Source organism: Lissotriton vulgaris, chromosome 6, assembly GCF_964263255.1.
Source record: "Lissotriton vulgaris chromosome 6, aLisVul1.2, whole genome shotgun sequence".
Classification (NCBI taxonomy): Eukaryota; Metazoa; Chordata; class Amphibia; order Caudata; family Salamandridae; genus Lissotriton; species Lissotriton vulgaris.
Genome location: NC_141694.1, coordinates 967,901,669 through 967,914,052, shown reverse-complemented (window position 1 = coordinate 967,914,052; position 12,384 = coordinate 967,901,669). Strand labels below are relative to the sequence as shown.

Here is a 12,384-nt window from a genome sequence, read left to right as displayed (position 1 = left end):
AAAGTGCCAATCACCAACTACCCACCCGTAAGGTAGCAAGCCTTACATCCTGGAATACTGCTTTAAAGCAGAATTCTAAAACCTAGTTCTCTCCAGACTAAATTATGAAGTGCTATTACTCTTCAGGATTCTTAAGACAAGCCTCATTCCTTTGAAGCGGTCTTCAATGCTGCAATCAAGCTAGCGCAAATGGTTGGAACACTTCATACCTGTACTTACCTCTCTTCAATTGCGATCTGTCAAAGCAAAAAGTAATTACAAGCTGGGCTGTATTGTCCACAAAGCATTCCACATGGGTACCCCATTTAACTAGCCAAACAACTCATACCATCTAGGGCCCAGCAACCTCCCCGAAAGCACAGATTCCAGACTGCTGAAAATGGCTTTCTTCAAGAAACAGAAAATGTTGGGTAAATCAGTCAGTGGAATTGCTGCAAAGATGTGGAACCCATTCTACCCGAAATACCTAGAGACCAAGTCATTGACTTGTTAAAAAGAGAGTTGAGAACCTAACTGTTAGAACTGTCAGCCTTTGATTGGTCTTACCTAACCTTACACTTTTCACCTTACTCGTCCTATTTTTGCTGGATTCTTTTTTGTTGGCTTTAAAATTCTGCAAACTTTACCCGAGGTACCCAGTGCCAAGTGCTTGTGCTCTCACCTTTAAACATGGTGAAACAGGCTTACACCCAAATAGCACATTTAATTTATTTACAAGTACCTAGTAAAGTGGTGCTACATGTGTCCAAGGCCTGTAATTTAAATGCTACTAGTAGACCTGGAGCACTCATTGTGCTACCCACTTAAGTAGCTTTTTAAACGTCTTAGACTTACCACTGCACCATGGGTGCGCAGTTTTAAACTACCATTTTGACTGGGCAACATAAAACTTTTGCCTGGCCTAAATCTCCATTTTTAATGCATATAATAATCCATAGGGTAGGCCCTAAAAAGCCCATAGGGCAGGATGCAGTACATCTAAAATGTTAAACATGCTTATTTATGTTTTACATGTCATGGTAGTGAAAAAATCCTAAATTTATTTTTCACTGCTGCGAGACCCTCTTGTCCTATATGATAACATTGGGCTACCTTATTATCACCATGCGCGCTAGCGGAATTCCGCTTGCACGCTGGGTTTTGCGAAAACGCACTTTACTTGACGAGCTGGGCTCGTCATCAGCGTGCGAGGAGGCTACGCCATGACGAGCCCAGCTCGTCATCAGCGTGGAAGGGGTTAAAGGAGGTACAGACTATCAAAGCAGGTAAATGCCAGATAGGTCAGGGAACTATAGTATATCTCAGCAACATGGTAGGCAGGGACAAAGTGCAGCCCCTCCAGACAATAATTGAGACTATCATGGCAATCCCCCAAAACCCGAACTGAGATGAGTGCCTTTCTCAGTGTCACTTCTGGATGTTACAAGAGGTTTCCTAAGGGGTATGGTACCATTGTTGCCCCCTTAACTGAGCTGACTTTCAAGAAGCAGACAAAAAAGCTGATATGGACAGAGGCTGTCAGAAAGCCTTTGACACCCTCAAGGAGGCGATGTGTACAGCAGCTGTACTCAAGGCACCTGAATTCTACCATAAAAGTGGAGCCCTCGCTGCGTGATGCATCTCGAAGCAGGACCTCCTACCGCAGCCTCACAGCTCCACTGCATGATGTTTCCTCAAAGCAAGACCTCGCTTCACAGCACTGCAGCTCCTTTAGCTGCTGTGCGACACATCCTATTAAGATACTTTTTCAGAAGGACAACTTGGTCCCTATATCCTGCCTGTGCTGCATCGTGGTTGGCCTGAACTTTTTACTTTGACCCAGTCTGGAGTGACCAGATAACCACAGTTGGCGCTTTGTGTTTTTAGGCATTATTTTTACCTCAACTTGTCATTTTGGTGTGGAATAATTTATTATATTTTACTCCATTTATTAAATTGAAGTAAGATTCATCTTGAGTTGTGTTTTCACTTTGTTACTGCATGTGTGATGCATAAATACTTTACACATTGTTTACAAGCTAAGCTTGACTGCTCTTGCGCCAAGCTATCAGAGGGTTAAGCACAGGTTAACTTGAGAAGAATTGTGGTTGCTGCTTGAGTCACAGTTGGAAAGTGTGGCTAGTAAACAATGTGAAAGGATAAGAACTCAGTCACCATCCACGATCTAATCCCTTCAGGACAAGACATTTGGGGGCATATTACCAACATCTAGAGATAATTATCGCTATGTTGGTTTAGCGGCAATATTTTTATCGCCGAGCTGCGGCGATTTTTATCGCTTAGGAACCTTGCTAATATCAAGGTTTATCTCCTAAGCGATAAAAATCGGCCGAAATGCATGAATATTGCTGAAAAGTCAGCGATATTCATGCATTACCGAGCTAATGCTCTTAGCCATGTTATCCACCTACCATTGGATAACATGGCTAAGAACTGCTATGGGGCAGGTGTTAGCTTTTGGAGATATTCGCGCTTAGCGCAAATATCTCCAAAAGTTGGTAATAGGAGATAGCGTTGTTAGCGACTGTTTCCAGCCGCTAACATCTTGGCACGCCCACTTTGCATGTCATTAGTGATAAATATCACTGACATGCAAAGCGGGGCCCAAGATGGTCGCTATCTCCTACTAGCTGTCGCTAACTGGTGTTAGCGACAGCTAGGTAATAGGGAGATAATTTTATAACCGCTTTCTTGGCTTTTAAAGCCAATAAAGCGGAGATAAACCCCCACGATAATATGCCCCTTAGTTTTATTGTACACAATTTAAATGGTCACCGAAGTTTTAAAATAACCCATTTTCGATTAGGAGTAGCACATTTTATGGTGCCATATCCTACTTTATGACAATGGCTTAAAGAAAGTAAAGTGTGCCGATGTGAAAGAGTTTCTGCACAAAGCACTTTACATTTTGATTTTTTCTGTAAGTGTTATAATTTGCCTAGAGCGTGTTTTTAAAACAATGTGTATTAAGTGTTAAACAGTGTGGATTGCTCTATTATACTTACAATCTTTGCAAACTTTACCCATTTGCTTCCTGTTTTAAGTTTTGTAAATAGTGCTATGAGGATTAGGAAAACCGCTCTTGGCATGTACGCGGAGAGTACTTGATCTAATTTTTTATTTTTCTCTTACTATGCTCATTTGTATGTTTTATTTTATGTTACTGTTTATGGTTATGAAATACTAACCACATTAAAGATTATTTGACCATCTGACTGACAGGCTAGGTGGATGTATGGTTGCTCGGTGGATGAGCCATATCACAACCAATAAAAGACAATCTCATCTAGTCAATATTCAGGTCACAAAAAGAGTCTATGGTTTCCAGAGATGGCACTCTGATAATTGATCATTTATGCAGGCTAGTAAAAAAGTTGGTCTATGGGAATGGAATTATGGGATGTGTTTTACCAAAATATTAAAGATTTAATATCAACATGCACTTATGTCAAATCCACAAACCGGCTACAACAAACATATTGTCACTGTTATTATATATGGTGTTAGGAATAGTAAAGTGATGCCTTTCCATGTTTGTGCACATCTTGTCGATACGGTGGCAGTTGATATTGTGGGTTTGATACATTTGCAGGTCAATATCATTTACCTCAATATTGTAACATTCAGGGCCGAACTTGGCGATGTGGGCACGGGTCGTTTCCCCGGTGGGCCGGATGGGTGGGGGCAGCCATGGCCCGTGGAGGGAGTTTCGGTGGGGCGGAGAGGCGGGGTGGGGGTTGCTAAAAACCGGAGTATGGATAATTAAAGGCAAGTAAACAATTTAATAAATAAAACTCATTTCGTAGCGCACCCTGCATCACATTTTGCGATGCAGGGCACGCTACGAAATTCGTTTTATTTATTAAATTGTTTACTTACCTTCAATTATCCATACTCCGGTTTTTAGAAACCCCCACCATGCCCCTCCCTCGTCCCGCCTCTCCGCCCTACAGAAACTCCCTCCACGGGCTGTGGCTGGGTGGGGGCTGGTTTTGTACCCGTGGCGGGCGGTTTTGTTACCTGGGGTTTGTTTGGTTGCTGTTCCCAGTCCGGCCATGGTAACATAGAACCTAAAAGAAAAGTATGATTAATGTCTCCACAACTATCTCAATACCCTTGCAGCAATGCACACTCACATCTGCTTCACTGTGAAGCTGCTCCCAAAACCAGGATTACGTCAAATTCAGTCTCTAGCAGATGGTACTGATATTTAGGCTGACGTGGCAATGGTGTAAGCAGTGTATTTTTGACTGGTGGGAGTGGCTCTGGGTTTAAAATGTTGATCCTCATTTGGAAGAAATGTCATAAACGACCAGGTTCTTCTCAGTGTTTGCTTCACGGTTAGACGTGTTCTATTTCAACGCACAGAACATTGAACTGCATTCTTGGTAATTATCTACAGCTGCTACTAAGATGGGAAGGTAAACATATTTCAGAAAGCACCTGAGGAAAAAACTTGATAGGTCATGGTACACAGGGCTCTATATTCTGAATCTACTCATAAATATGTTATTAAAAGCAAAACTTTTAAATATAACGCACCACTCCCCCCCCCCTACCGACAGAAGGAGAACAAATAAGATGTATCACTAATGTGTCATGGGTTACTCAGGTGCTTCCCAAAGTACTACCTGGAAATGGTCAACTTTGTGCATGGGATAATTTACTGGACGTCCAAGGCTTATTTTCTTTCTATCCTTGTATGTGTTTCCTTCTATTTTTCATGCTGTTCCTCTTGACTGTCCCTTCAATTCTTTCTCTTCTTTTATTTCTTAACTTCAGAAGAAAGTTGAAGCTATTCACCCTTCTGCGCTCATACCACAATCTAATAAAACTAAGGTTAGTGCCATGCAGCAGTACCGGTTTGAAGGTTTTCTGCATGCTGAGTTTTATCATTATTGTGACATTATTGCTGACTCAGGCTATTTTTCTTGCAGTCATGTTGGCCAAAACATAGGAGGGTAAATGGCACACTCATTGGTGGGATCTGTGAACCATGCCTGTGCTATGGCCATGCTGACACTTGTGATGACCACACAGGAGTTTGTAAGGTAAGTGGAATGAAACCATACTCTGACCTGTAGAAATCCATGAACATGAGCAACACTCATTTGGACTGAGCAGAGAAAAAAAATGTTTTTACAGAGGACTTCCAATGCAATTTCTTGTTTTGCACGTATGTTGGTAGACACTGTAAATGTCATTGTAAAATTAGCTGTCATTGATGCAATCTACAAGTGTTGAAGCAAAATTGGATAGATGCAATGTAAATAATATGGTCCTTGGTGTCACAGGAAGGCAAGGGCTTTTTTGTGTTATTGGGGTCAAATCAAACAAAATATGCAGATATAATCGTAGATTTACTGTCGCTCTGGATTGGGTTTGTGTTACTTTTTGAAGCACAAACCCAACATAAAGTGTTAAGGTGGGATTTACTTTCCAAAACAAATCTGCATTTAGAGTGGACAGTATCCCAAAGTAATGTTAAGGTTGCACAAAGCCCTGCCTTATATTACTTTGTGTCAAGAGGATGTCAATGGGTGGTACATGGGTGTTCTCATGCAACCACACGTGGCTTTTGTCACAAAATCCTACCTGCAAAGAATTGTAGACAGAAGTTTTGTCAAAATTCTGCACCTCCTCAAGGCAGGTGCAGGGAGGAGAAATGTTTTAATGGCTCCTCATTTTTCCTGCTTTTTCATGCTGAGTGTACAGCACACATACAAAGGGGCAAAGGCCTTAAAGCATATGTTGTGTACACTAAGGGACACCTTCAAGTACTAACTCTATTCTTTAGAAAATGTAGACCCTCTTGCACTATGGCACAGGATGTCTGTGTTGGCACCTGGCTGCCAAAAGTGCGCCATCTCAGGGCGAGAGGAGAACAGTGCCACAACTTAGTAGATAGTGGGGTGTCATGCTCTCTCTTTCACACAGGGCTGTAACTTGCATACCTTCTTGGTAAATCTGGCCCTTTATTTGCCATAAATCTAGAAAAATTCACAAAATTTCACAGTACACAATTCCACATGGGTTTTACCAAGGGAGACAAGTTCAAGCAGAATATTTCTTGTGAGAAACATTTTCTCTTTGAGCCAAGGTACAACTACTATCTCGCATGACATATAAATGAGAGGTATGCCCTCACATAACATTTTCCCACAAGACAACAGATAACAGCAAGGTGTATTTTGCTAAATACATCTAAACAAATAAAAAAGAGATGTACAAATATGTAAGGAACACCATTATTGTCGCCAAATAAAGCAAACCCACCCGACCAAAATGTCACATCCCATATTGTTTAAATATTTGGACTGAATATTGAAAGCAGTGGCATTTTGAAACTTGAGTGCCCCCGTTGCAAAGCACATGGGGAGGGGCCCTCCATGCTCCAGACCCAGTCAGGAGCTGTCAGACCAGGCAGCGGCCACCCGTGCACAGTGCCGTAGGAGGGGTGGCCTGGAGCTCAGGGACCTCCCTGTACCGCGCGGGGCTCCGGGGCCTAATATTAGGCCACTGATTGAAAGACAAACAGAGAATAATTAAAAAAATAGATTCTATTTCTCTTAATAATTTTAAATGAAAAACATTTAGCTATGTTGTGCACTCTAGATGTTATAGCAGATTTTATTATGGTAAGGGCATTTTTGCCATTTATTTTGTCACTTACGAGAACCTTTGACCATCCCTCAAAACAGTGTACATGAAGCTGTCTGAGCTAGTGCAGAGGGCTATTACATCTTCATCATTAAAGAGTTTGACCTTCATAAACTCTAATATTGTTTGTTTTACAGGTCCTGAAACATTCATGTGTACATGTGATTTTTATTCTTGTCACTTTTGTTGATATTCAGTCACATAGTCATCATAGAATGAAAACACTTAAGTAATGAGACACTATACATAGAAAATATTGACTTTCATGCGACAATGTACATACAAAAGGTACAAAATATTGACTAGTATTTTGATAATGGCCTGGATCTAAAGTACATCATTCACTACTACTTGCATAGGAGGAGGCAATCATAGTCATTTACTTCCAGAAATGTCGTCCTGTTAAGGACAATGCGACTATCACTTGATTTTCCTGCTGCCAAGGTGAGCTATGGAGGTTTCAGACGGGGAAAACAGACAACTGATATGCCGCATATTATGAAAAGTCCCACCGTGTCAGGGCAATTGATTCACTTTACTTTATTGCTTTGCTTTGCTTTGCTTTGCTTAAGCAAACTTCGGATTTCCCTTTAAAAAAATCTTTATTTCTGTTTCTTACAAGGTTTTGACTTCAACAAAAAACCATACGCCAAAAAAGATCGTTCACAAAAAATAAAAAAAACTGCAATACCTCTTAATACATGGACACCCTAAAACATTATCCATAATGCCATCAATACAGATTTCAGAGTAGCAAGTGCAAGCAGAGAAATGTGCACATTTGCTTCAGAATGACAGTCAGGTCAAATCCAGCATTATGATTATAATAAATCAAGAACTAGTGTAAAATTAGCAATGCCAACAATTCCACTTATTCAAGTTCAAAGATGCCAGATATAGAATTTCAGAGTCAAGTGCAAAATTTCATTTTCTAAAGTGTCAGATATGCAGTTCCAAAGTGCCATGTGCAAAATAGCAGATGCATAAACATCCCATCTAATAATCTGTATTAAAAACCAAGCCACAGTGTCAATGTTTAATAACCTGTTGCAAGGGGCAGCTAAATCTGATCTTATCTCAGCCCCCATACACTTATTCCCATCTTACTTCAAGTCTGTATAAATGGAGCCGAATATTTCTAAATTCTAGCAAAGCTTCTAATTTTCGCAGTTTGTATTGCATAGCACTGCTACTTTCAGTATACTTTATTAAGTGTCTCTTACCACATTTGCAGCCTAAGTGGTTTGGCAGATTTCCAATGTGCCGTAATAGTCGACCTTGCCAGCAGCATTAAAATGAACCGTGAGCGTCGGCCCGAAGCTTGGCTACTACCTAGATCCATTAAGTAGACTAGCAAAAACGGCATTCACATCCCCTCTGCAAGTTTTCCCCAAAGAAACAGTCCACTCAGTACATCTTTACAACAAGCATTTACAATGCAATGGTTTTGCCTTTGTTAAAGTTAGAGCTATTGGCATTGCTCTTGACATTATTTTTATTTATGTTTTTTTCTAACATAAATAAATTGCATTGTCATTTACAATGCCAATAGCTTAATCTCTCGCAAATGCCACACACAAACACCCACAGAGAGCCCCACACACACACACACACAGAGCCCCCCCCACACACACCCACACAGAGCCCCCCCCCACACACACAGAGGCTCACACACACACAGCCACACAGAGCCCCCCTCACACAGAGCCCCCCACACACCCACACAGAGCCCCCCCCACACACTGCAAGCCCTCCCCACATACTGCGAGCCCCACACACTGCGAGACCCCCCACACACACTGGGGATCAACATGAAAATAGGGCAATGACTGAGTTAGACCAAGAAGCAGGGGGTCAGTGTATTCTGCACTCCTCAATACGTTGAATAATAGTGGGGCTCACCAATCTATTGTCTTTGAATAAGTCAATAGGGACCCCATTTAGGCCCAGCACTTTGATACCTCCCTTCAGGGTAATTTTGGGGAATCACTACTATTTATGCTTCCTGGCATACACCCACACAGAGCCCCCCACACACACAGCCACACAGAGCCCCCTCACAGAGCCCCCCCACACACACCCACACAGAACCCCCCACACACACCCACACAGAGCCCCCCACACACACTGCGAGCCCCCCCACACACTGCGAGCCCCACACACTGCGAGCCCCCCCACACACTGCGAGACCCCCCACACACACTGGGGATCAACATGAAAATAGGGCAATGACTGAGTTAGACCAAGAAGCAGGGGGTCAGTGTATTCTGCACTCCTCAATACGTTGAATAATAGTGGGGCTCACCAATCTATTGTCTTTGAATAAGTCAATAGGGACCCCATTTAGGCCCAGCACTTTAATACCTCCCTTTAGGGTAATTTTGGGGAATCACTACTATTTATGCTTCCTGGCATATCTATTAAAGTGGCGATGTTGTATTGCTTATAAAAAAGTGCCACACATTGATGCCGTGGGGTCAATGGGTCCATACACCTATCGGTCTCTTCAATCGGTGAATTTACAATTTTCCCAAAAAATTGAGAGTATTTTCTTTTATTGAAGGGAACGGGTGTGTTTGCTTAAAGGGCTTTCGTGACATCAAAGCTAGGATTAGAATTGATACCAAGAGCTAGACATTACCAGCCTGTATCAGCTTTACACAAAACAGAAGTTAACTTTTTTACAATGGGCTTTATTTGAAAAGTGCCCCGCCCATAGACCGCCCTTTTCCCCCGTAGTCAGAGCAGTTGTGCCTGCTTTCCTGCGACTGTTGTCGTTCTTCAGAGCAGTCGAATGGAAGCTCCATAAATCGTACTTTTAATACGCTGTACAATAAGTCTCAAAACGTGAATTCTGGATCAGGCCATCTAAACGTATAAAGCGTGAAAGTACACGTCTCCCACCGGAAACCGGATGCTTCCCTTGAATGGGGAGCGAGTTCCAGATGCGCAAAGAAGGTGCCATGACTCTCATCTGTCCTACAATAAAGTACACTATTACCCCACTAGCCACACCTAGCCAGCTTCATGGAAACCAAGGTTCATTCATAAAACTCAGCTCACAGGAATTTCCTCCCCTTGCCTGACTCCAGGCTGCTGTCAAGTCAGCTTTGCTCAAGGTGACAAAAAGAGAAAGAAATGGAATGTGAATTATGTAGCAATCTTGCACATAGTGCGTGAAAGTGAAAGTAAAAGCTCCCATTTTTTGTAACACACAATAAAATGTAAATACCTCTAAATGCCAACTATGCATTCAGCAGTTAGTAAAGCAAAAATGAAGCACCTTTTTTGTAATTGTGAAGTGTGATGAGAGCACAGGTTTTAAAACTATCAAAACAAAATCAAGACACTTGGTGATGCCAAAATGATAACTATGCACAGTAACCAGATTTCTGCACATTATCACTTGAGTGCTATTTAGTTTACTCAATAAAGCTGAGCATTGCACACATTTAGTGCCATTTTAATGGGAAATATGTTGGCTGTAAATGAAAGTGCGCTGCCACACAATGCTTTAGTTACATTAAAAAACACCCTATCTCATGTCCATTAAACCTAGGTGGGCCATGAAAGGTTGTCCTTCTAAAAAGTGAGTCATAGCTCTAGAAAGTTTGGGAAGCAATGGACTAAAGGCATGGGGAGATTGTGAGGCCTAAAATTTGGTTTCAAGTTCTAATTCAATAATCAAGTTACCTCGTTCGTACACTTGATTCACCAAATGTAGCAATAGCAAGCAGAGAAGGCATACTCCAGGGTGCAGTAGAGGGACTCCAAGTCAGGTACAGCATAACACAGTATTGTCAAATATATGTCTCTTCTAGACACTAGGGCATCCACTTAGTACAGAATGAAGCGCTCACAAGAACACCACGACTCATACAGTCCACACCACATACATGATTGCTCTCCCCACGCCCATGTTACATCTCCTACTTTACATCTTTCCCACACCGAATCTGGTCCGGGATTGACGGACAGAGCCGTCTCCCAATGGCTAGCCTCCATTTATGGAGCTAGCCAATGGGAGACTGGGGACGGACTATGCCCCACATACTATATATCAATAGGTTTTCGCCTAGCGAAACGATTACCTTCTGCTCAAGCCATTCTTATAGCTTTGGGGTCTAAAATATTCTGAATTGTCACTCTTTTAGGAATGTGATGATTAGTGGTTGTGTTGCTACTATCATTGACAGCATGGCAAGGGCAATGTGTGGTGCAAGCTGCAGTGGCCTCCTGACGAGAGCCCTGGCACTTATGTTTTTTTTTAATTTACAAATTAAGCACTGGTTTTACTCACTTCTAGGATGGTCAAACAGTTTGGAAAATGTTTGTAAAAACTCACACACTCCTGAGCTTGTATTTTCTCACTGCATGTTGCACGGATGGCCCTCGCAATGCTCCTTTCCTGCGGTGGTAAATGCGCCATTCTGGCAGATTTTCCACTATTGTAAGAGCAATTTATGATCGAGTTTTCTATTGCAATGGCATTTTTTGGGTGCCCACGGTCTGCTTGTTTGACTCTGGCCTTCTAGGTGCCTTCATAACCTGGTCACAACAGCATCTCTGGGTCTCAGCAGCCCTTTAATACTCTAGTGTGCAATGTATCGATGCAGCGCCTGCTCACGCTCTGTGCACTGACGATGATTCAATACAGTGCCTGCCCACGTTGCTGTGCACATGCAGGGCCTGTCTAGCCCCTGACCTTACATGCCATTGTGTACAGCTTTACAATGTATCAATGCATTGCCTGCCCACACCCCTGTGCACTACCTTCGCATGCTATTGTGCTCTGCCTGACAATGTATCATTGCAGTGCCTCCTCACGGCCCTGTGCACTGCCTTTCCATGCCAATGCAGTGCCTGACATGTATCAATGCAGTGCCTGTCTATCCCCCTGTACCCTGCCTTTACATGCCACTGTGCACTGCCTGATAATGAATCCATCCAGCGCCTGCCTATGCCCCTGTGCACTGTCTTTCTATGCCCCATGCTCTGCCAGTCCGTGCCTTCGTGCCGTACCTGGCCATGCCCCATGCTGTGCCAGTCTGTGCCCCCATGCTGTGCGTGTCCCGTGTTGTGCCAGTGCGTGGCCGAATGCTGTGTCAGTCCGTGCCCCGTGCAGTATCCGGCCATGCCCCCATGCTGTGCCTGTCTGTGCTCCCATGCTGTACCGGTCTGTGCCCCGTGCAGTATCCGGTCATGCCCCTTGCTGTGCCTGTCCGTGCCCCCTGCGTGCCCCCATGCTGTACCGGTCCATGCCCCCATGCTGTACCGGTCCGTGCCCCCATGCTGTACCGGTCCGTGCCCCCTGCGGTGCCAGTCCGTGCCCCCATGTTGTGCCAGTCCGTGCCCCCATGCTGACAGTTCGTGCCCCGTGCAGTATCCGGTCATGCCCCCATGCCGTGCCTGTCTGTGCCCCCATGCCGTGCCAGTCCGTGCCCCCTGCGGTGCTCGGGCACGCAGGGCACAGTGCAGCCGTTGGACAGCACATTCCTGAGGCCTGGCATCACCCGCGTGAAGCCAATTAGTTGAACCGCCTCATTCAGCAAATCCGTGGCGGATTTTGGCTGAAGTCCCGCGGTGCCCGGGCCTGAAAGAGCCGCCTTCAGCCGAGGGGGCCCCGGGGCCACCGAGGGAGAAGGCAGCGGCGGCGACGGGGCAGGAGGGAAGCGCTCTCCCTCACACCCCCTGGGAGTGAGGGACAGGCACTGGGAGTGAGGG

The 12,384-nt window shown here is 43.9% G+C and overlaps 1 protein-coding gene across 7 annotated transcripts in view; it reads left to right on the top strand.

Annotated features, from left to right (window-relative positions):
* LAMA2 (laminin subunit alpha 2) overlaps positions 1 to 12,384 on the top strand; it is a 3,858,378-nt gene that overhangs the window by 1,791,611 nt on the left and 2,054,383 nt on the right. For 5 of the 7 annotated variants that reach the window (XM_086927002.1, XM_086927000.1, XM_086926999.1 and 2 more), the window contains exons 16-17: positions 4,783 to 4,839; positions 4,938 to 5,051. In XM_086927002.1, the coding sequence (XP_086783128.1) occupies positions 4,783 to 4,839; positions 4,938 to 5,051 (171 nt within the window). The remainder of the gene's footprint in view (positions 1 to 4,782; positions 4,840 to 4,937; positions 5,052 to 12,384) is intronic. The other 2 variants (XM_086927001.1, XM_086926997.1) reach the window with 1 other exon arrangement.